At 41.7% G+C, this 26,208-nt stretch overlaps 1 protein-coding gene across 1 annotated transcript in view; it reads right to left on the bottom strand.

Annotated features, from left to right (window-relative positions):
• LOC145405903 (mitochondrial ribosome-associated GTPase 2) overlaps positions 1–26,208 on the bottom strand; it is a 50,799-nt gene that overhangs the window by 21,889 nt on the left and 2,702 nt on the right. Inside the window, exons 2-4 of the mRNA XM_080277154.1 lie at positions 15,279–15,632; positions 6,062–6,208; positions 3,892–4,008 (exon numbers count right to left, since the gene is read on the bottom strand). Coding sequence (XP_080133280.1) covers positions 3,892–4,008; positions 6,062–6,208; positions 15,279–15,608 — 594 coding nt within the window. The 5' untranslated portion in view covers positions 15,609–15,632. The remainder of the gene's footprint in view (positions 1–3,891; positions 4,009–6,061; positions 6,209–15,278; positions 15,633–26,208) is intronic.

Below are 26,208 nucleotides of genomic sequence, written 5' to 3'. Positions count from 1 at the left end.
AACTAATGGGGTGATATGTAGACTTAATAAGCCCTGGAACCTGCAGTAAAGTGTAATGGTACCAGCTAAACCCCATTACACATCTGAAGGTGCAGGGATTCAAAGCTAGGCTACTACAGTCCAGCAAATTTAGTGTAGATAGCCAGCCTCTGTCCCTTCATGGCATTACAACTAATAAACCTTCAGTCATCTCTTGGGGATCAAACCTGTATGAAGCATTACTACCATTACATTTCATAAAACTCTGGCTTCATGAAAATAAAGATCACAGTGCTCCAGAATGACTCCTATTTTATAACCTATTGCAGGCAGATGCAAAGTTTTTATTCTTGCTTTCTAGAGACAATTTTATGCCTTTTAGTAGGTAATTTCTGAGCTGGAGAGGGGTTAGACATAACCTTAAATATTTGACTCCTAATCTACAAAGGGCCTTTTTTATGCTGAATATAAGTTTCTGGCAGCAGCATGAAGATCCATTCATTCATCCATAATCAAATCCAGTATTGCCCATTACAACACTGGAACCCACAGTGGAGATACTTACTCCATCACAACACTGGAACCCATGGTGGGGCTACTTACTCCAAGGTAAGAGTGCTTAGTTGCTTGTCCTTGAGTTGCAGTATGTGTGCAATCAGCCTCAACCACCCACTCCAATTAGACTCTTAACCCCAAAAGTCCTAATCACAAATGCAATTTGAGTTTTATGCCAAAATGCCTAACCGCGTCAACTGAGCGGAGCCTGTAAAAAACTGTGGAGTGCTTGCTCCACCCCGATTATGCGTACATGGCTTCAGTCCAATGAGAACTCGCCCCTGATGTGGCGTGAGGGGGGATCAGACCAACCTAGGCGGTGGGAGGGCACCCCCCCTCTCGGCCACCTCCATGTCACCCTCTACTCCACATCCTCACTCCCTCCTTGTTCCTCATCACTCTCCCAACCCTCCACACACCTGCATCTCTCCTCCCACTTTCACCTGCATCCCTTCCCACCCTCTCTTGCCCCTCCTCCCTCCCTGCTAGCCTCGTCCCCCCCCAACCCCACCCCATCCCTCCCTCCTCGTCCCTCACTACCCTTCCAACCCCCTACAGACCCCCGAGAGTTATCAGGCTTGATGTACGTACCTGTTTCATGTTATTTCTACTTCTTCCCAAATTTACATATAACTGCACCTCACTCTGTTCACTTCTCACATCTTACCTACCAGAGTTCGTAGGTACGTAGTTGAAGAATGCTATATGTTGTACTATGTACATACAACACATCTTCTTTTTTTTTTTTTTCATTCTCCCTACCTGCCCAGATTAGTACCTCTGATTAGTCTCCGTCTCTGATAATGTGGTAAGTGTAATGATAAGTGTGATAAATGTGTAATGATAAGTGTGATAAATAATTGCAATGATAAGTTACAACAGTAAAAGGAGATACAGGAAACAAATTATTGCTTTTTTTTCTTTTGCTTTCATATGTAGGCATGTACAGCATTATTCAACTTTATTTTGATGTCCTTGATGGTTATAAACATTTATATATGTCTGTGTTAGTTTTCGAAAGACTATGAGGCCTTGTAAGGCTACTCCTCGCACCTGTTTCATTGCCCCACACCTACAAACACACCTGTTTTCATGGCTGGCGTGATAAATTCCATTGAAATGGAGAGTTTCCCCAAGCAAATCTGGCTGTTGCTGAAACTGTAATGATGACTGTGATGAAGTGTAATGATAATGTGATAATTGTAATGGTACGTGTGAAAATCGTGTAATGATAAGTTAGGACAGAAAAAAGAGAAATCGGAAACAAATTATTGCTTTTTTTTCTTTCTTATGCATTCACCTATAGCATTATTCTACTTTATTCTGATGTCCTTGATGGTTATAAACTTTTATATGCATCTGTGTTAGTTCTGGAATGATTATGAGGCCTTGTAGGGCTACTCCCCACACCTGTTTTGTCTCCCCACACCTACATACACACTTGTTTTTATGGCTGGTATGGCAAATCCCATTGAAATGGAGGGTTTCCACAAGAGAAATTCGTTGTTGAAATTTTTCTCCCCAGGTACCGCCAAGGCTTTGCAGGCCTACTCCCCACATTAGTTATCTCCCCACACCTACATACACACCTGTTTTCATACAGAACATACTGAAGTGCTTTCTTTTCATGTGAAAAGCTGGCTATTTCCAACCCCCGTACCTACAGGCCTACTCTCCACAGCCTACTTTATCTCCTCAAAGCCTAGTCATCTCCCCACACCTACATACACCTGTTTTCATGGTTGGTGTGACAAAACAATTTGAAATGACCTGTTTCAAAAGAAAAATATGTAGTTATCAAAATTTTCATGTTTTTGATTGTTTTCGAGGGGTAACTATCATAAACTTTTTTTTAACTTTGACGTGTGACTGTGTGGTAACCATTAGGCTTACAGGGTACAGACTGCATTGTCAGGTGTGTAAATTCTTCCTCTTTAGCCAGAACACAATCAATTTGCCCTTGGTGAAAGTCGCCAAAACACCCCCAAATTGTGGTTGTGGGAGGTACCCTGCCTGAAACAATTGCAGTCTTTAGGGGTTAAGTGCCACAACCAACTAGAGCACCATAATTCACTAACCACCAGGCATCTAAAACGGTAGTGTGACTAATGCACTAAATCTAGGGTTACAATATCTGCACACCCTAAAAAGGGATACTTCACAAAGAAGTGGGGGCAAAGGAGGATTGAAGCAAGAAATACTATCTCTATCTATCTATTGCCAGACGCCTCAATCCCGTTTGGGGTGGCCACAAACAAATCGCCTCCAAGTTGCCCTGTCCCCCGCCATTTCACTGCCCTGCTCCCAACTCACCCCCCCCTCTCTCATATACCTCTCCACCCCATCCCTCCATCTCATCCTTGGCCTCCCCCTCCCTCTTCCCTCCCTCCACCTCACTCACATACACTCTCTTCATCAGTCTTTCACCCTCCATCCTCTCCACATGGCCAAACCACCTCAGTGTGTTCCTCATAACGCTTCCTATCACATCCACATCCACACCACAACGCTCCTTTATATCCTCATTCGTCAGCCTGTCTCTCCACATGACTCCACAGGCTCCTCTTAAATAACTCATTTCCACTGCTCTTACTCTTGACTTGTGTCAAGAAATACTAACTTATTTTAATTGTATTATACATTAAGTATAATGTGTATAACATGAAGTTCTTGCATAGTATCTGAAGAAGGAGTTAAAAGCTTAATTGTTGGTTTAATTATTAAAATTTTCCTCTAGTGAAGTCCAGGGATGTGGTTATGATACCGGTCCATGACACAACTGAACCTCTCAGGGAGCTGTAATAGTCCAGGTCTAATCTACCATGCACCTCAGTCCTCTCATGGTCAAATTAGTACAGTATATATCTTATTTGTTCATTTATACTAGAGTACCATCAGCTTCATGGAGAAAGCTCTGGAAAATTTAAACTGGCAACATCCCTGAAAATTTTAAATATTTAGAAATTCCTCCTGATGGAATTAAAAGGACCATAAAGGAGAAAATGTCAGGGAAAATACAGATGTATGGCAGCTCTACCTAAATCAGTAAAGGTACACAAAACAAACACTCATCCTTGATGTCACTGTGTGCATGAGTGAACTGTTCCATGAAGGGGAAATTACCCAAGTGAGACAAGAGCAAAATTATTCATCACCATACACTGATCAAAATTATAATCTATATCTCACATGAAAAAAAATGAGGTGGGCATAACCCAGATATGGGAAAGGGGAACCATAAAGGCAACTTTATCACCAGATTACATAGTGGTACTGACCATATATTTAGCTGGGCTCACAAATCTATACTGGTAGGGAATGGACAAAATGAACAGTTTGGTAGGAGAAATGACAGACCTCAACAATCATACTTGGTGCACTCTTGCCAGTGCAATTCTTGTTGTGGCCTGGTTCCCCATGCTGGGCCTGTAGATATGACTGTATATGGTCCAGGCTCCTCTTCCCCTTCACACCCTGAAAAATCATCATCACCATCATGCCTCTTGTTTTCCCCATCCACTTGTGGAATTAGTCGGTGTCTAGAAAACAAGAAAAAATATAAGCACGGTAGAGGAAGAACTAATCAACACTGCCAAATAATATGGGACACACACTAATTCACACACAACTCAAGTTCCCAGAATCCTGACACTTCCTCCCCAGCATAACCACCAATACATATATGCCCCATAATTCCTAAAACACTGATAGAGTACAGTGATAGGAAAGAGAGGAAAACGTGCAAAAAAAAGGTAGAAAGTAGAGTGATACAAGGAAGGAAACTAGCTGGTGCAATAATGGCCTTGATAAGAAACAGAGACTTGAGTGTTGGAGCTGCACGAGGCTTACATGTTAGGGCCAACTTTAACATATGAATGTGTGACTATGGTGTGGCATGAAAATGAAAAGTCAAGAGTAAGAGCAGTGGAGAGGGGACTGCTGAGGAATGTATGTAGAGTACAGAGAGTGGATATGATACGAAATAATGTGATTCGTGAAAAATGTGGAGTGAGGAAATCTGTGGACACCAAAATCGAAGAAGTGTACTGAGATGGTGTGGACACGTGGGGAGAATGGATAACAATAAAGTGTTGAAAAAGGTATAAATGAGCAAATCTGAAAGAGGGAGGAGGCAAGGTAGGCCAAGGAGAAGGTGGAGGGATATGGTGGATGAGTGTGTGAGGAAGAGAAGTTTGGAAGTTGGTAATGTTGGAGGACCGACAAGAGATCAAGCTGGTTGGATGAATATTGTGAGGAGAAGCGCATGATCATGGATTTGGCATCCCTTTTTAATGTGACAGCGTCTGGACTGACTCTATCAGATACGTTTATGTGAAGCTACAGAACATGGTGAATGTTTTTGGATTATCAGATAGAGCCAGGATTCTGAGGGCTTGAATGGTGAGTGAATGGAAGTGTGGCCCATTGAACTGAACAAGTTTGGGCTGTCTGGATGTTGCTACTCCTCACCCTGCCCTAGGCTGGGAAAAGAGGTCCTGATGATGATGACGTTAATCTGATGACCATCAAGTTACAAGAGGAGTGCCGAACATCATCATCTAAAAAATTATGTCTTGAGTGGCTCATAAGTGCAGTATGTTACTATGATGTAACCCCTAACAACAACTCCAATAACTAGGCATTTAATACATGGGAACTAGTTACTTTCCCTTAACAGTATTATGTGGACATCAACCCTCCCTCAACTAAACCCTTATGTGCCAGCCACACCCAATAGGAAAGCCTTAACCCATCAGACAACTAGGTACATACTGCTGAGTTAGTGCAGCCCGGCATGTTCAGAAGGAGACATGGGCACCTCAGTTTACTTACATCATATCGGTGCTTTTGCAGCCAGTTAAAAAAAAAGGGGAGGGGATGACTACTTGAAACTAACCACTTGCCCCCTTGCTTACTTCCATGAATGGCAGTAAAAGGAAGTTTAAAAAGTTATGCGCTCTTATTTGGATGTCAGTCTGTTTGTCTCAACTGGGCTCCCCCTCCATCATATACTTAGTACTAAGTTTCCTGTGTCACTTGTTAGCAACGTCTAAGGCTCTAAGCCCTATACAAGTCAGGATAATGTTATGTGAGTTATCAAGTCATAAATGTTTAAATAGCTTTAAAACAAGTGAAAAAACTGGTGTTAATGAATGTTAAGTATGTCAATTAGTGACCACGTAATGATGATGATGGGAGGCCTTATACTTCGCCTTAGCTTAAAGATAGGTGCTTTGTCACTAACACATTCATAACGGTTTTACGAACAAACCTATAAACTAGTCACTACACCCAAAGGATCTTCAATGTTTCATTACTTAACACAATGAATTTGGTGAAGTTCAGCCTCCTCATAAGAGAGAAAAAAGTCCACAGTTGGAGCACATGTAGTACACAGTTGATGGTGATTGCCATATTCTTTGTATACAAACACGGGAGCGTGCTGACCGATCCACGTCATTCTTTCGCTCTCTTTGCATGGCGGGCGGAAAACCTTGCTCGCCAAGCAATTCTGTCTACCGTATACCTTAAAGATGACATGTCCACCATTGCCACCATCAGCACCATCAGGTCCAGCAAACTCCTTCATGAAGACACTGAGGAAGGATATGCAGCCGTCCCCTCCATCACCACCCACCACCCGAACACGCCGATAGTCCACAAAGTGACGTGCCTGGTACATAACAAAAGTGTTGTAAAAGGTTACATATGTGGGTTTTATCCATTAATTCTTTATCTCTCTCCTTTATTCTCCTTCTCTACCCTAGAAAATCCTTTCAGCCTTCTTTCTCCCTCCCTTCTCCTGGCACTCTCACACTTCCACTGTTTCCTCCCTTGTTCGCTATTTTCCCCTTTAATTTCATCTCTCCCCCCTCTACTTCTTTCCTTCCTCCCTCCCTCTTCTACTTCCCCCATCTGAGTGTACAGTATTTACTGGGTACCTAGTTACTTATAGTATGCAGGATATGAACAAGATTCATGTAGTCTTGTTTCCATATCTACTTTCAAATACTGTATATGGATATTCTTTTTCTCACATAACCTCCCTTTCCAAGATATACACCTACTCTTCCTCAGTTTATATTCATTTCCTACTATCATTTCATCATCTTCCACTGTGACCCAATAAAAACAGGTTACACACACATTCATTCACTATTATATTGTGTATACTGTATATATATACAGTACATCCCTACAGTACGCGAGTTCCGAGTACGCGATCCCCCTTGTATGCAAGGACCTATTTTTTTTTTATTTTAATGTATTTTTTATTAGTACGCGAATTGAACTCCTTGTAAGCGAGACGGGCAGCAAGGAGTGGCCCAAATCCGGGGTTACCCCAAGTACACGACATTGCCCCCCCAAGAAGCGATAATAGGTAAAGGTCTATCTATCTATTGCTAGATGCCATAATCCCATAAGGGGTGGCCATTTGACTTTGAGTTATTGGTTTTATGAGGAGGGGCATTAACCCTCCACCAACCCACTTGTTGACACGTAGGAAGCACGTATGGGTTGGTTATATGGTTACCACCCAGTGTTGTAAATGGTTTCTTGGCTTACAGGAAACCATTTGGCTTGTCACTCAATGTAAAGCCACCTGTAAAGGAAAGAAGAGCAATAAGAAGTGACAGGAGAGATGGGAGATATAGAAAAAGAGGAGGGCAGGCACAGAAAAATAATAATAAAGCCTAAGGAAGAAGTAGGCAGCACTACATCAAGTGAGTGGATGATGGTCGCCACCACCTACCACCAATGATTTAACTAGTAAAGCCATGATCTTGTAGGTTTATTTTATCTTAGGTAATATGTCTTAGACAGTTTCCCTGTATAGTACAATACTTAGGTCTGAAAAGTGTCTCAAGGGTTGCCCATGAAGGGGGGGTGTCACCCATATGTAATTTTTCCCATAAGTTTATGTATTCACAGTACGCGAATTCCTAGTACGCGAGCCCAGAATGTCCGGTAAGTGGGGTGTCCGGAAAGTGGGCGTGCGGATAGTATGGGGATTACTGTATGTGTATATATATACTGTATATATATGTATATACACAGTCTATCCTCGTAAATCGCGTGTTCATAAATCACGGCTAAGTGGCTGTCAGACTGTCGGCACCCTTAAATCAATGTTAAGTCACGAAAATCGCAGACCTAGGCACCCAAGTGGGCCTTTTCCGAGAAGAATCATAAACCACGGCATTCAAACAGAAAATCGTGACCCAACAACCAATCACCATGCATCCCTGGTGGCAAGTGTGCATACTAATGCCGCCATGTTGTTGTTGTTCTTGTCCCGCCAGTCCGCACACTACAGACCGTCGCTGTGGAGTATGAGAGTTACCTGCCTTTTTTGTGCAACTTCCCCCCGCCTCCTACCTGCCATGGCCCCACCCGACCCCCCAATGAAGCGCTCTAAGCAGTATGGCGTCAAGAAGCTGCTGCAGTTCTCGTACAGTCAACGTTTGGAGTTCATTTGTCGTGTTGAGAGGGGAGAGAAGTTTTCAAAGCTGGTGAAAGAGTTTGGGAAGAACATGTCCTGAGAGGTTCTAAGTTCTTCCCAACACCACCCCACTCCATTCACTTACGCAATTTCGTCATAGGATTAAGGTGAGATCCCTTAATAAATGCACTGAATATTCCAAAATTTGTATGATTGTGTTTGATGGTGCCTAGATAGGTGCAGGTAGGGTGCTGTGGGGGCAAGTTGGCCAAAGTCCAGACCCAAATTAATTTTTCACATAAGAGATATTATTCATAAATCACAGCAATGGTCCAGACCCAAATTGCCGCGATTTATGAGGATTGACTGTATATACATCCATCCATCCATCATCCAATCCTACATTGCCCTAAGAGGAGCGTAGGAGCCCGAGGCTAGGCAGTTGGTCTTGACATTTAAAATGAGTGACCAGCCTCACTCATCCCTGAGTGGCATTACATGAGCAGTCAACCCCAACCACCCCTTGGATATATATATATATATACCGGTATCTATCTATCTATATATATATATATATATATATATATATAGAGAGAGAGAGATAGAGAGAGAGATAGATAGATATATATATAGATATGTATACAATTATATATATATATACCGGTATCTATCTATATATATATATATATATATATATATATATACATACATATACAGTAAAAGTCCTTTAATTCGACATCCGATGGTCCTGATATCCCAATTGTTCGGACTTTTCAACCCAGGGTCATTTTTAGCTTTTATGGGTACGAAATTGAGATAAAATACGAAAAAATAGAGAACTATCGAAAAATAGCCGAAAGCGGTGCACCGAACTATCCAATTCTGCACCCAAAGCTTAGTCAACAACCCGCGCCAACATTGTGGAGGTTCCGAATCCTCCCAACTGTATGTTTACCCAACTGACTGTGGGTGTTGTACATTCTATGCATTGTCTACCGAATTTGCTTGTTCTTATTTTCAGTATTTCACTAGAATGGCTCCTACTACACCACCTACTACTGGTGAGAAGAGGAAGCATGTTACAATTACCATTGGTAAGAAATTAGAAATAATACAACAGCTGGAAAAAGGTGCACTGGTGAAGGACTTAATGTGAGTTTAATGCAGGCCGGTCAACCATTTATGATTGCAAAAATAAATCCAAGGAAATGAGGGAATATGCCGCAAGCAGACAGTCTATGAAGGGATGTGAGAAAAGGAAAACTCTTAAGAAACCAGCATTGGCACAGTTAGACACAGTTCTTTATAAATGGTTGTGTGGCAAACGATGTGAGGGCAAGTCTATCAATGGGTTAATGATTTCTGAAAAGGCCAAACAATTCTGTAAGGAAACTGAAGATTGAATGAATGAACATTTTCTGGTATCTGTCTGATAGTCTGGAAAATCTGATAATCCAGACAGTCTGCGGGCTGCTGCAGTCTGGATTAAAGGACTTTGACTGTGTATATATATATATATATATATATATATATACTGTATATTATCATCATCATCATCACCCAGATCTCCTTTCCCACCCTAGGGCAGGATGAGAAGTAGCAATGTCCAGACAGCCCAATCCAATGGGCCATGTTTCCAGTCAATTCACCCTTCAAGCCTCCAGAATCCTGGCTCTATCTGATACATCAGAAACATTTCCCATGTTCTGTAGCTTCACATAAACGTATCCAATAGAGTCAATCTGGACGATGTCACGTTAAAAAGGGGTGCCAAATCCGTGATCATGCGCATCTCCTCACAATATTCATCCAGCCAGCTCGATTTCTTGTCAGTCCCCTAGCCTCACCAACTTCCAAACCTCTTTCCTCACACACTCATCCACCATATCTCTCCATCTTCTCCTTGGCCTATCTTGCCTCCTCCCTCCTTCAAATATACTATATATATATATATATATATATATATATATATATATATACACAGTGTATATATGTATATATCTATCTATAACCCGACGCCCTAATCCCGCAAAGGGTGGCCGCAGACAAAATGCCTCCAAGTCGCTCTGTCACCCACCATTTGACTACCCTCCCCCCCACTCACCCCCCCCTCCCTCATAAACCGCTCAACTCCATCCCTCCACCTCATCCTCGGTCTACCTCTCCCTCTCCCTCCCCCTCCCTCCACCTCACCTACATACACCCTCTTAGTCAGTCTTTCATTCTCCATTCTCTTCACATGTCCAAACCACCTCAATGTATTTCTCCTAATCTTCTCAACCACATCCACATCCACCCCACAGCGTTCTTTCACTTCTTCATTCGTCAACCTGTCCCTCCACGTCACTCCACATGCTCCTCTCAAGTAGCTCATTTCCACTGCTCTCTCTTGACTTGTTCCCCTCTTGCAAGGTCCATGCCTCGCTTCCATACGTTAGGGTAGGGATCACAATACTATCATGCAGTGACTTCTTAACTTCCATACTCACCTCCCTATTTCTCATCACTGCTTTCAGTGTACCAACAACCTTCCTTCCCTGCTGTACCCTTTCACGCACTTCATCCCCCAAAGTTCCATCCTTACTCATCACACTACCCAAGTACTTGAATGCACTCACATTCTCCATATCCTCGCCATCCAACCTCACTGCACACTCTGTGACTTCATTCCTCTCAAACACCATAACTTTACTTTTGTTTACATTAACTTTCAGATTCCTCCTCCTACACACTGTCCCAGATTCATTCACCAAACCCTGCAACTCCCACTCATCTTCACTCAACAGTACTGTATCATCAGCAAACAGCAACACCAGAAGCTTCCAAAACTCACCCTCATTCATTAGAGCCACCCCCACATCCACTGCCCTACCCTGCACCTCCTTTACAACCCCATCCATGTATATATTAAACAGCCATGGAGACATCACACAACCCTGTTTCAGTCCCACATTGAGATCAAAGAACTCACTCAGCTCACCATCCACTCGCACCGTAACCCTAGCTCCCTCGTACATACTCTTCACAGCACTCAACAGTTTTCCCTCCACTCCATATATTCTTAATACCTTCCACATACCTTGCCTATCTATTCTGTCATAAGTTTTCTCCAAGTCCATGAAGGCAGCATACACTTTCCTTCCCTTCTCTAGATACTTCTCCACTAAACATCTTAGAACAAATATCTGATCTACACACCCTTTTCCCTTCCTAAATCCCCCTTGTTCTTCTCCAACTAGCTCCTCTGTCATATGCCTAACCCTATCAATGAGTATTCTACCATATATTTTACCAGTCACACTAAGTAGGCAAATACCCCTATGGTTACCACATACTTCTCTCTCTCCTTTTCCTTTGTATAGAGGAACAATTATACCTGATTTCCAGTCCTCTGGAACCCTTCCCTCTTCCCAAACCAATCTACACAACTTCCATATCCACTCCATAACAATCTCACCCCCATACCTAAGCATTTCACCACACACTCCATCAATTCCAGGGGCCTTTCCCAACTTAATATTCCTCATCGCTTCCCCTACTTCCGCCCTACTGATCTCTTCCTCCCTTCTCTCATCTCTTCTTCTCCCAGCCATTCCCCAACCACTTATACTCGCACTGCTCTCACTCTCCACATTCAACAAATCCTCAAAGTGCTCATTCCATCTCCTCAGTTTCTCTCTCTTCTCCACCAACAATCTATTATTCCTATCTTTCACTCCCCTACTATTTCCCCTTTCACACTGCCTTACTTTCTTTACCTCCTTCCAAAACAATTTCTTACTCTCCCTCCATTTCACACTCAGATTCCTCCCAAACTCCTCATCACTTTCTTTTTACTCTCCTTCACCAGTCTCTTAACCTCCCTTCTCCTGCTCACATATACCTCTCTCTTCTCTCTCTCATCTTCTCCCCTACCTCTACTCGCTAACCATTCACTATATGCCTTCTTCTTTTGTTCCACAGCTCGTTTCACCTCATCATTCCACCATGCTGTCCCTTGCACACCCTTGCATCTCCTCCTCACTCCACAAACCGCCTCACACACTGCACCTATCTCTTCCGTGAATATCTTACATACGTCTTCCACCCCTTCCTGCTCTAGCTCATACCTTCCCAGTCTTTCTTCCACTATGCTCTTATACTCTGTCATTTTCTCACTATCTTGCAATTTCTCCACTCTTCTCACAGGAGTTGCTTCCTCCTGTCTTCCCCTTCGTCTCCTCAACCACTTTCTTTGCAGCTCTACCTTGGGCATCACTAAGTGATGGTCTGAGACTCCATTCCCCCACCCTCTCCACACTCTTGCATCCAACACTTGTCTTCTCATTCGCTCATCCACACACACGTAGTCTATCATGGCCTTTTGTTCAACAAGTTCACCATCCATCCTCCTCATTACTCTCCATGTATACCGGTGGATCATCTTGTTTAAGTAGGTGTTGGCTATTGCCAACCCCTTACAAGCACAGATGTCCACCAAAGCACTTCCATTCCCATCTACGTCGGTTGGCACACCCCACTGACCAACCACTCCATCCACTCGTACATTCCCAACTTTGCCATTCATGTCTCCAATCAACAGCACTCTCTCGCTCCTCTCAAACTTGTCCATACACGCTTCTACACTCGCCCAAAACTCTTCTTTCACTCTTGCCACTCGATCCTCTGTCGGGGCATACACACATACAATCGCCCACGCTTGTATACCTACTTTCATCCTCACCCATACAATCCTTGCACCCACTGTTCCATACTCTCTTATATTCTCCTTCCACTATATATACTGTATATATATACATATATACAGTATATATATATGTTCCAGTATATGTTTATATATATAGTCTACCAATGTCTAACACAGTTTTCCCTAACATGAAAATGGTCTAGCAAGGTACAATTTTCCAGAAGCAATATCACTTCTAACAAGGCTATTGATGATGCTAGTACAGTTTTTTTAACTGGGCAGGTGGTGATGACATGAATCATAGGAGCGCTGCCTTGCCAACAGCCGTCATCTAACTCCCAACCAATCACACTTCCGCATTCTTGCTTTTGAACTACCCAGCCAATCAGGACACTCCCTGCTCCCACCTGCCTCCCCACTTTGCCTGCTCCTCTTATCCTCCCATAAGGTAAATAAAATGTGGCTTTTAACTGTAGTACTGTAAAACTCTATTTATAATTTTTTGAACCATATTAATGCTTTCTATGAAGTTAAAATTGGGGAGTATAAAAAAATTTAGCACCACAAGGGGGGAAGAAGTGGACTTTGGGCAGGGGTGCAGAAGAAAATACTGTAAGGGGTTTCATGAGTCTCTGTAACATGAAATTTCTCTAACACGGTAGGGGTTCAGAAGCAATTAACTGTGTTAGACGTGGACAGACTGTACACATACATACATATATATATATATATATATATATATATATATATATATATATATATATAATGTATATACTATATATACAGTACAGTATATATATATATATATATATATATATAGTCGTACATGGTGGTGACCATCATCCACTCACATGATGTACTGCTGCCTAATTCTTCCTCAGCCTTTATCATTCTTTTTCTCTGCCTGTCCTCCTCTCTTTCTACTTCTCCCATCTTTCCTGTCACTTCTCGTTGTTTTTCTTTCCTTTACAGGTGGCTTTACATTGAGTGATAAGCCAAATGGTTTCCTGTAAGCCATGAAACCATTTACAGCGCTGGGTGGTAACCATATAACCAAACCATATGTGCTCCCTACGTGTCAACAAGTGGGTTGGTGGAGGGTTAGTGCCCCTCCCCATAAAACAAATAACTCAAAGTCAAATGGCCACCCCTTACGGGATTATGGCGTCTGGCAATAGACAGATAGATAGATAGATAGATAGATGGATGGATAGATAGATAGATATATAGACAGATATACAGTAGGCCCTGTACATTCGAGGAATCAACTTTCGCAGGCTTCGAATATTCGTGGATTGCCCCTCTGTGGAGCCAAGACTGAATATAATGGGTATGATTGCAAGAAGTTGGTGTATATATGTAGCTGATGACTTGCCCACACACATATGGGCAAGTCAGCAGCTAATTGTGATATTTTATGCTGCCTTCAGGTCCCAGATATGGTTTATTAGGTACAGTATGTGCACACTTGCTCACATGGGGTGATTTGTGGCTGTAGAGGCACTTACGGAAGGGTGCACCAAACATTCATGGAAATTTCACATTTGTGGGGGTCTGTGTCCCTTAACCCCTGCGAATGTGGAAGGCATACTGTATATATATATATATATACAGTAATCACTCTAATATCCGGACACCCAATATCCGAACATCCCCACTATCCGGACATAAGAATGTTTCATACTGTACTTTTTTCCATACTATACTTACCTCATTTCACTCTTTAATGTCCTTTATTGGTGTGAATAGGGTGTTAGGAGCTATGCATGTGCAGTAGGAAGGTGTTTTTCTGAGTTAGGCTAGGTTAGAGTCCATAAGTACCAGTCCAGGAGCCAGTCACCAGAATGTTTATTATTGTATGAACCTACTTCTAAACCCTCATTTTATGTTTTTTTTGCATTTATTTCAGTCATTTATGTGCCTTATTGGTGTGATTTGGGTCTTAAATAGGTGCTATGCATGTCCAGAGGGAGTTGTATAGATGTTTCTCTGAGTTAGGGTCCATAAGTACAAGTCCATAAGCTGGGGCCCAATATCCGGACAGAACCAATATCCGGACCTACCTATGGCTCTATTACGTCGGATATTGGAGTGATTACTATATATATATATATATATATATATATATACAGAATATATATATATATATATATTGCCAGACGTCAAAATCCTGTACAGGGTGGCCATTTGACTCTGAGTTATTTGTTTTACAGGGAGGGGCACTAACCCTCCACCAACCCACCTGACACGTAGGGAGCACATATGGTTTGGTTATATGGTTACCACCCAGCGTTGTAACTGGTTTCTTGGCTAACAGGAAACCATCTGGCTTGTCACTCAATGTAAAGCCACCTGTAGCGGAAAGAAAAGCAATAGGTAGGGACAGAAAAGATAGGAGAAATAGGAAGAGAGGAGGGCAGGCACAGAAAAAGAATGATAAAGGCTAAGGAAGAACTAGGCAGCACTATATATATATATATATATATATATATATATATATATATATATATATTATTCACATTAGAAAAAAAGAATAATGGTGATCACTCTAGTGCCAATATACATCAATTAAGGCATATGGGGAACTACAATAGAAAACTATGTTACACTTACATTTGTTTTAATGGATTTACTCTTGCTTTTCTTCAGTGGTATAAACTTATCCTCCAGTTTCTCAACAGGACACTCCTTAAGCATCTTTAAGAATTGTTTTGCTTTTTTACTCCATTCAAAGGATGTTGGAGGTGGAACTCTGAGTGCATTCCTTATTTCAGAGTTGGTATTTGTCAAACTTGTAACTTGAAGGGAGTTAGAGTCACAGTAGCTGACAGAGGTACTGAAAGAAGTACAACATTGTGACTGTCGCAGCAAGTCCCTAAATCTATTCTGCACCACCCATGTCAGTGGTCGCTGCATAGTTAGGCATATATGTCCTCCTGTCATGCTTCTAGATAGCAGTAAGGTTATCTGGAACAAAAAAACGACATATAAACGATCTTTCAAAAATAATACCTTGATGTGATAATTAAGTCCTTAAACCTAAACTGCAACACCCATGTACTTTTATGGTCAGCCATACTGTACAAAATCCTTGTCATCTTCATCATCATAATCACAATCATCACCATCTCCAGTGCCTTGCTTCCTCCTGGAAACCCCCCAACAGGGGATGGTTATGGCAGAACTGCTTCCATAATGCTTGGTCCTCACACACTTCTTCCACTCCCTCAGACACCGCTCTTCTTCCTTCTCTCTCACCAATATGCAGTATTGTTCAATTAACTTCTTTCATGGCACTAAAGGTTGCTCGTATCAACATTAAGTTCAGTCACACTTTCAGACATACGATTATCAGAAACCAATCAGTTAATAAACGTTCTTCGGTACATAGTCTCCTTTCATGCTTCTAGTTACTGTATCAGTAAGGTTGTTAGAAACACCAAAAGAATATAAATCCTTTAATACTGTACATCAAAATACAAAATCCATAAATGAATATACATGTTATAATAAATATCAAAATATAAATTACACTCATACATATACTTAGCTGCAGTATAATAAGGTTATGTACATCTCTGCCAAATACCTCTACACACCACAATTTTTTTTTTCTTTTCTTTCTTGGCTGACTGTACAGCTTCAGATGGGAAGGTATTTTTATCCTTCAGATTTGACAATGATAATAATGGTGATGGCGGTGGAGGTTTACTAGGTTAGTTCTTTACTGATGAGTTGGGTATTCTGAAAATTGAACAATATACACAGTAATATTAAAAATTATTAGTGTGCAAAATCTTATAAACCCCTTCACTATGATCACAACTTCTTGTGAAGTTAAAGGTAAAGGTGGGAGCCAACACCATGAGGCACTTGGTCATGGTGTTTATCACTGGAACTTAGGTCTTTGAGCCTGTGGCAGGTTATTCACCCTCTATTCTGAGATACAAGGTCAATATATCATCCTTAGTGTTACCCTGGATGATTACCATGGCATTCAATTTACCTTACCGCACACAAAGAGTACATGGACACCTGAGCTGAGTGGCACCAGGATTTGAACCATGGTGCTATCAGGCCAGCAGGATCACATCAAGCAATACTAATGACCTGGCCACTTTAGCAGTGATGATAGTGGTGGTGATGATAATGATGATGATGACAACGAAGATGTCGATAATGATGATGACATGGGACGCAAAGTTAATGTACCACAAGACACTATTCCAACTTCCAATCCACAGCTGAATGAAAGAATGAATGAGTGAATGAAATAATGATAATGATTATTATAAAATGCTAACGTACTATAACACCTAAACAACGTTCCAGTTTCCTCCCCACAGTTGCATGAATCTCCTTTGCTTTTTTATCAGACAGCGCTCCAACAAAGCTTCTATACTTTATCCTATAGGTATGACTCCAGCGCATTTTTAGTGGGTGACAGTAAGTGCTCAAGTGTACACAGCTTTTCAAAATATCTCCTGCACCATTTACAATTATGATTCGCACTAACTCTTGATCTAATAAACTAGTTTTGGGATCATTCTGTGGTTCCCAAAAGCTGAGGTCATAACTGTATTCAAGGGGAAAAAGACTCCTTGGTGTGTATTTGATGGTGTTTTCTAATATCTCAACTGAATGGCCTGCTGCCCACAATTCTTCCTTTTCAGCCTCAAAGACACTCCTTGTTAAATCACCAAAACTAACCACGTGAATTATCAAAGTCTTATTTATCGCCTCACTACCATCTAAAATTCTTTGTTCAATCTGTAACTTTTCTTCAATAAAATTATCAACTGCTACATATTTAATCTCTAAATCTAAATCTTTCCCAGAATTCATTACCTGCACAGTAAAATCTTTAAATCTTCTGTTCATGTTATCCCTACTTTCACATGATCCAGATACAACGGCTAACACTGGATCAACTTGAAAACAACTTTCCATATTAATTTTGTATGTTGGATTAAACTGTATGCTATTAACAGCTAACTCTGAAAATGACGAAACACCATCTTTCATTAATGAAATCAGCTGCTCATAATTTTCACAAATATATGTCTCTCCAACATGAACTGGAAGAACAGTGCTCAAGTAATTTACTAATGACCTAAATAAGCATCCTAGCATGGTAGTCTTATCCAGTAATGGATTTCTTTTTAGCTGATGATACAAACAGAATGGGACTTTAGACTGGAAACTGTTAAGTATCTCAGTGGCTTGAGGGTCAATGCAAGACAAATCCAGTGACAGTTGATCTACCTCAAACACATATGTCAATGCACCCTGCTGACAGAACCCCTTCTCAAGTGATCGGTACCCAACAGCTGAATATCCTTGATATGTCTCAGGATGAAAAGCATGGATCTTCCTAAGGACTAAGTCAGCATAAGATGCCATCAAAACCACTTTCCATGTGTCATCCCATCTTCGAGTGACCGGATCTACAGGTAATCCCCCTTGTCCTGCACACAGTGTCACTATCACCTGCCCTCCCTCCCTCAGGACACCCACTGCACTTTCAAAGAAATCTCGCAGCAAATGGCGGTTCATATCAATTCTCATTTTACCACCAACATGAGGAAAATTAAATACAATGTGGGTGAAAGAGCAGTGTTTGATAATTGGATGCTTGTGAAGCTGTGTGCCATCCACTCCTAAGACAACCTGCACACCTGAAAGCATATACACAAATATTTGCAAATTGTAGTAATTAAAATGAACATACTGGTATGTACGTAAATCATCATGATCAAAACCTTATTTCCCATGGTTATGAGAGTGGCTTCTTTTACCTTTTATGACATATGTAGCAAAATAGTGATATATGTAGGGGACAGACAGTGCTAAAACAGATCTGGAAAATGTGCAGATCAACCTTGGAAGAGGAAAGAGAGCCAAAGGACTGGAAGTCATGTATGACATCATCAGCATCATTTAGACTTTCTTTCCCACCCCAAGGTGGGGTTCCCTATTATAAAAGAAAATGGGACAAATTCGTGTGTGGCAATTACTATCACAGGGGTTATTGTTGTCCCAATTTAGTGGGAAAGATAAAAGAATACCTGCTGACAGAGTTAGGGAAAAACTGAGGAATTAGTTGGCGAGGAAAAGGGGAGGGGAAGGGGAAATAGGAAGGACTGGGAATGTACAGATCAGATACTCCTTCTTGTGATGTACAGAATAATAGAAAAGTATCAGAGAAGAGACGGAAGCTGTACACTGCCTTCATGGATCTTGATAAAGGAAAGTGGATGATGCTGAGTATGCACATGGAGGAAAGAAAATGCTGAATAGCTACCAACTGATATCACAAGGGCAGTAATGTGTGTGTGTGTGTGTGTGTGTGTGTGTGTGTGTGTGTGTGTGTGTGTGTGTGTGTGTGTGTGTGTGTGTGTGTGTGTGTGTGTGTGTGTGTGTGTGTGTGTGTTCTTACCTAATTGTATCTTAACAGGAATGAGTCAAGCTCGTACTGTCCCGTGTCTTAAACCATATTTATCGTACATATCCTTAAAATTGTGAATTGTTTTGGCACACACTATTTCATTCGGTAGTGCATTCCACTGATCAATTTCTCTATTTGGGAAACTAAATTTCCTTACATCTTTATCACCTCTCTTCTTATGCAGTTTTTTGCAGTGTCCTCTTGCTGATGCTTCCCCATAGGTTAAGTAATCATTTATGTCTATTTTCTCCTTCCCTGATATGCATTTATATAGCATAATAGTTTTCATTTCCAGTGTTATTGTCTATATCATTTATATACACTAAAAACATGATTGGTGCCAGCACTGAGCCCTGTGGTACTCTACTAGTCACTTCTTTCCATAATGAGTAATTTCCCCTTAGTACTGTTCTCATTTCTCTTCTTATGAAAAAATCTTGCATCCAACAATACAGTTTGGCCATGTGGAGAGGATGGAGGGTGAAAGATTGACGAAGAGAGTGTATGTGAGTGAGGTGGAGGGTGGAAGAGGGAGGGGGAGACCGAGGATGAGATGGAGGGATGGGGTGGAGAGGTATATGAGAGAGGGGGGTGTGAGTTGGGAGCAGGGCAGTGAAATGGCGGGGGACAGGGCGACTTGGAGGCGATTTGTTTGTGGCCACCCCAAACGGGATTGAGGCGTCTGGCAATAGATAGATAGATAGATGTCAACTCTTGTCCTTCTCTCCTGTAGTGTTGGTAGATTCAATTTATTTAGTCTTTCTTCACAGCTCAGATCCCTTAAGCTTGGTACCCATCTTGTAGCGGCCCTTTGAACTTTTTCAATCTTGTCTATGTGTTTTTTGAGATGAAGACTCCAGACTACTGATGCATACACCAGGGTTGGTCTGATGAATGATGTTATTATCTTTCTTAGCATGTCTTCATTTATGTATGTGAATGCTATTATCATATTTGCAAGCAGTGTATACATGTTCCATACCTTCTCACTGATGTGGTCTGCCGGAGATAGTCTATTATTGATAATCACGCCTAGGTCCTTCTCTCTTTCTGATGTGTGTAGGGTTTTATCTCCTTATGTATAATCCCAATCAGGTCTTCCACTTTTACCAAACTTGATTACATGACACTTGTCTACACTGAATTCCATTTGCCATGTATTACTCCATTCATGAAGTTTATTTAATTCTTCTTGTAGCTCTTTACAAGAATCTGTGTTAGTAATTCTCCTTTGTATTTTTGCATCATCTGCAAACATATTTAAATAGTTTTCATTTCCAGTGTTATTGTCTATATCATTTATATACACTAAAAACATGATTGGTGCCAGCACTGAGCCCTGTGGTACTCTACTAGTCACTTCTTTCCATAATGAGTAATTTCCCCTTAGTACTGTTCTCATTTCTCTTCTTATGAAAAAATCTTGCATCCAACAATACAGTTTGCCTCGAATTCCTCCTTGATGGTACTGTTTCCATAAAAGTCTTTGGTGTGGTACTGTGTCAAATGCTTTCTTGAAATCTAAATAGATACTGTCCACCCATCCTTCTCTTTCCTGTAATGTGTCTGTTACGCTGTCATAGTAACTCAACAGATTGGTAACACATGATCTTCCTTTTCTGAAACCAAACTGTCTTTCCGTTATCATATTGTGTTCTTCTAGATGATTTACCCAAGCTTTTCTTATAAGCTTTTCTAATACCTTGCTTACAACACTGGTTAGTGATACTGGTCGGTAGTTGAGTGGATTTTGTCTATTCCCTTTCACACAGGTAGACATTTTGTTTATGTTTGTGATACTTACAATTACTGTAACAGTAACAGAAGTTGACTGTATAATCATATTTCAATAAAAATCGCATAAGTAACATTTCTCACTTTCCTGGTAATGTGTCTGATGGTCACATTTTCCTTAATAGCACATCAGTTATTCAGAATAATCAATTTTGCTGGGCATGGTTATGTTCCATATCTAATGACACATTATTGATATGATAAACTTGTAATCAAACATGTGTTCCCTACATGACAACAAGTGGGTTGGCAGAGGGTTAGTAACCCTCCCTGGAAAACAACTACCAGTAACTAAAAATACAAACAAGAAGCCTCAGGCCACAACTGGCCAACAGGTGACGACTAAGGACCGAACAAAGGACATGGTATGGATTGCGACATGGAATGTAAGGGGAGTGAATGATTAGGTGAATGGGAGAGAAACTGTCCAGGTGTTTGAGGATGCAAAAGTGGATGTACTCGTATGTGGAATAACAGACAAAATGGAGAGGTGAGACTGTGAGAGAACGGGAGTATGGATGGGGTATAGCCTATGTGCAGACGTAGGTGAGAATGAGAAGACAAAAGAAAGATGTGGAATAACAGACAAAATGAAAAGGTGAGACTGTGAGAGACTGGGAGTAGGGATGGGGTATATATGTGGACGTAGGTGAGAATGAGAAGACAAAGAAAGAGTTTGTATTGTTGCGTGCAAAAGATGGAAGGACAATATAAGAGAGTATGGATCAGTCAGCTCTAGGACTGTGTAGGTAAGACTGAAAGTTGGACTACAAATGTGGGCGATTGTGTGTGTGTATGCACCAATGCAAGATCATGCAAGTAGAGTGAAAGAAGACTTCTGAACAAATGTGGAAGCATGCATGGAAAAGTCTGAAAGGAATGAGAGCGCATTTCTGATTAGAGATATGAATGGAAAAGTTGAGAATGTGAAGGTGGATTGCATATGGTACTTAGAGAGTAGGGTATGCCTGCAGAAGTGGATGAGAATGGCAGTGCTGTAGTGGACATTTGTGCAGGGAGGGGGTTGGTGATAGCCAATACCCTCTTTAGACACAAAATGATCCGCATGTATATGTGGCCAGTGATGAGAAGGGTGAGTGGTGACCTGAATGAACGGAGGGCGATGACTGATTATCTGTGTGTGGATGATAGAATGAGAAGGTGTGTAATGGATGTAAGTGCATACAGAGGCTGGGGGAGTGGACTTTCTGATCACCACACAGTGGTGGTGAAAGTCAAGGTTGAAATGAAACAGAGGAATAGGAGAAAGGAAGGACAGGAGGAAGCAGTCCACACAAAGAGGATAGAAAGGTTGCAAGAGGATGGAAAGAAGGCAGAATATAAGAGAGAAATGGAGGAGTGACTGGTTAAAGATGATTTGGAACAGATGGGGGACATTGAAAGTGCGTGCAAGATATTCAAAGAACTAATCTGCACAGCATGTGAGGTGGTGTGAGGGATGATGAAAGAAGAAAAACGGATGCATGGAACAGCATGGTGCAATGAAGGAGTGAGACAGGCTGTGGCGCAAGGTGCCAAGGAAGAAAGCATAAAGTGAGTGGATGAGAAACAAGGGCGTGGTGGAAGTTGAGAGACTCAAGAGAGTGTTATATGCAGAATGGAAGAGAGAGGTGAAAAGATTAGTAAGAGACAGTAAGAGGAGAGTGGATGACAAATTTGAAAGGAATTTGAGTGTAAAGGGGAGGGAATGTAAGAAAATGTTCAGGAAAGAGGTATCGAGAGTTAGACAGGGTGTTAAAGAAGTAGGGAGTGAAAATTAAAAATGGTAGATTGCTAGTGGAGAAGGGAGAAAAAGTGAGCAGATAAAGAGAACACTTCAAGGAACTGTTGAACATAGAAAATGAAAGTGATGTGAGTATAAGTGGCTGGGGAATCGCTGGGAGAAGGGAGGAGCTGAGAAGCAAGGAAGAAATCAATAGGTTGGAAGTAGTAGAAGTAATGAAGAAAGTCAAAATGTGGAAAGCCCCAGGAACTGATGAAGTGTGTAGTGAAATTGTGAAGCATGGGAGAGACACAGTAGTAGAATGGATATGGAAGATGTGCAGACTGGCCTGGGAGGAAAGTCGAGTTCTGGAGGATTGTAAGTCGGGTATAATTATTCCCCTATAGGGGGCGCTCACCATCCACTCACTCGATGTAGTGCTGCCCTCAGGTGTCTGCCCTTTCCTTTCCTCCATCCTTCTTTCCTTCCATCCTCTTCTGTCTTTCTTTCCTTCATTCTTTCCTCGTCCTTCTTCCTACGCGTGACTTGACACTCCCTCTTCTGTCTTTCTTTCCTTCATTCTTTCCTCTTCCATCTGCCTATGGGTGACTCTAAACTAAGTGACAAGCCAAAGGGTTTCCTGTACATCAGGAAACCATTTACTACGCTGGGTGGTAACCATATAACCAAATTTTGGCACCTCGTGGTTAAATTGGATTGAGCCAGTGAAGGTTTATATCCAAGGGATGGTTGGGGTTTATTGCTCATATACTGCCACTTAGGGATGAATGAGGCTGGTCACTCTCATCTTAAATGTCAGGACCAACTTGCCTAGCCCTGGGCTCCTTCACTCCTCATGGGGCAAAGTAGGACTGGATGATGATGATGATAATGATGATGACAAAGGAAAAGGGGAAAAAGAAGTGTGTGGTAAACATAGGGGCATCTGTCTTCTTGGTGTAATGGGAAAAGTATATGGTTGGATACTTACTGACAGAGTTGGGGAAATAACGGGAATTAGTTGGTGAAGAACAGGGAGGTTTTAGGAAGGGAAGAGGTTACGTATATCATATATTCATTCCTAGGTCTTTAGTGGAAAAGTTTCTAGAGAGGGGAAAGAAGTTGTATGTGACCTTAATGGATTTGGGGAAAGCATATGACAAGGTGGATAGACACGGAATGTGGAAAATATTAAGAATATAAATGGAGTAAATAGGAAGTTGCTGAATGCCGTGAAGAGTATGTATGAGGGGGCTAAGGCTGCAGTGCGTGTGGATAGTGAACTGAGTGAATTTTTCTATTTGAATGTTAGATTGAAACAGGGATGTATCATGTCCCCACGGTTGTTCAATCTGTATATGGATGGGGTTATAATAGAGGTACAAGGTAGGGCAGTGGATGTTGGAGCAAACTTAACGAGAGAAGGCAGTGTCTGGAAGGTACCTGTACTGTTGTTTGCAGATGATACTGTATTGTTAATTGAAGACAAAGGGGAACTGCAAGGCTTGGTGAATTAGTCTGGGGGAGTGTGTAAGAAACAGAATCTAAAGGTGAATGCAGAGAAGAGTAAGTTATGGCCTTCGAGAGAAATGAAGCCACTGAATGTACAGTGAGGCTGGATGAGGAGGAAATGAAAAATGTGAGTGCATTTAAATACTTGGGTACTGTGATGGGTAAGGATGGAAGTTTAGAGAATGAAGTAATGGATAAGGAACAACAGGGAAGAAAGGCTGCTGGTTCGTTGAAGGCACTGACAAGGAACTGGCAAGTGAGTATGGAAGTAAAAAAGCTGCTATATCACAGTACTGTACTGCGATACCAACCCTAACGTACGGACATAAAGTTTGGACCTAGTTGGATGGACACAAGGCAAGAGTGAGGGCAGTGGAAATGAGTTATTTGAGAGAAGCATGTGGAGTTAAATAGAGAGACAGACTGACAAATGTAGAAGTGAAGGAGTGTTGTGGTGTGGATATGGATGTGACAGAAAGCATTAGAAGAAATACACAGAGGTGGTTTGGCCATGTGGAGAGGATGGAGAGTGAGAGACTAATGAGGAGAGTGTATGCAACTGAGGTGGAGGAGGGGAGAGGGAGGGTGAGGCTGAGGATGAGATGGAGGGATGGAGTGGTGAGGTATACGAAAGAGGGGGGTGTGAACTGGGGGCAGGGCAGTGAAATGGCATTGGACAAGGCGACAGGGAGGCGATTTGTTTGTGGCCATCCCTTACGGGACTGAGGCATCTGGCAATAGATAGATAGACAGACAAAGCACTCCTTGACTGAACCAGTCAAATCAAAGACTTATTGAAACTGCTTATGCCAAGTTCAAGAGGGGGTAGCATCGTGGTAACGTTCCTCATGCAACTTTTGATAATCTGTACAACATCCAAATTAAAACATATAAACAATTTAACTGTGGTATGATGTAGAGTGAAGTGCTAGTTATATAGCTTGCAAAAACCATTTGTTTATAATGCATACTTTTGCAGATATAACTGAGAGTAGTTCAATAACTTGTCTCCAAATGTAGCATTCCTCACATTTGAATGAACCAGTTTTGTTTAGGGACAGCCTGTACTGCTGTTTGCTTATAGTGGTGGTCGGCAAAGATGAGTGAGAGTTGCAGCATATGAGTTTGCTTGGCATATGAGTTTGGAAGCATGTATGGAAAAAAAAAAAAATTGAAACTGAATGCACAACAGCAAATGTTACATTTATGGTCTTAAAAGGGAATGAAGTCATGAAGTGAATAACAAGGCTGAACTGTCAATAAATGAAATACGGAGGATGGAATTTTAAATGATGAAATGCTAGAAAGGATACAGAAGAAAAGGAGGGTTGCAGCAGCTGAGGGCAGTGATCAGAAACAGTGATGTGAGAATGGAAATTAAAAATCTATCTATTGCCAGACGCCTTAATCTCGAAAGGGGTGGTCACAAACAAATCGCCTTTATGTTGCCCAGCCCCCCACCATTTCACTGCCCTGCTCCCAGCTCACACCCCCTTCTCTCATATACCTCTCCACTCCATCCCTCCATCTCATTCTTGGTTTCTCTGTCCCTCTATCCCCCTCCACCTCACTCACATACACTCTCCTACTTAGTCTCTCGCTCTCCATCCTCTCCACATGGCCAAACAACCTAAATGAATTTCTCCTAATGTTTCCTATCATATCCACATTCACACCACAATGTTCCTTCACCTCCTCAAGTGTCAGTCTGTCTCTCCATATAACTCCACATGTTCCTCTCAAATAACTATCTATCTATAGCCCGACACCCTAATCCCGTAAAGGGTGGCCGCAGACAAAATGCCTCCAAGTCACTCTGTCACTCACCATTTGACTACCCTCCCCCCAGCTCACTCCCCCCTCTCTCATATACCTCTCAACTCCATCCCTCCACCTCATCCTCAGTTTTCCCCTCCTTCTCCCTCCCTCCACCTCACCTACATACACCCTCTTAGTTAGTCTTTCATTCTCCATTCTCTCCACATGTCCAAACCACCTCAGTGTAATCTCCTAATCTTCTCAACCACATCCACATTCACCCCACAACGTTCTTTCACTTCTTCATT

This window comes from Coenobita brevimanus, chromosome 8 (assembly GCF_032717465.1).
Source record: "Coenobita brevimanus isolate Jiangsu-jjx chromosome 8, ASM3271746v2, whole genome shotgun sequence".
In the NCBI taxonomy this organism is placed as follows: domain Eukaryota; kingdom Metazoa; phylum Arthropoda; class Malacostraca; order Decapoda; family Coenobitidae; genus Coenobita; species Coenobita brevimanus.
Note: the sequence above shows the minus strand (reverse complement) of the source record. Positions and strands in the feature narration are given on the sequence as shown.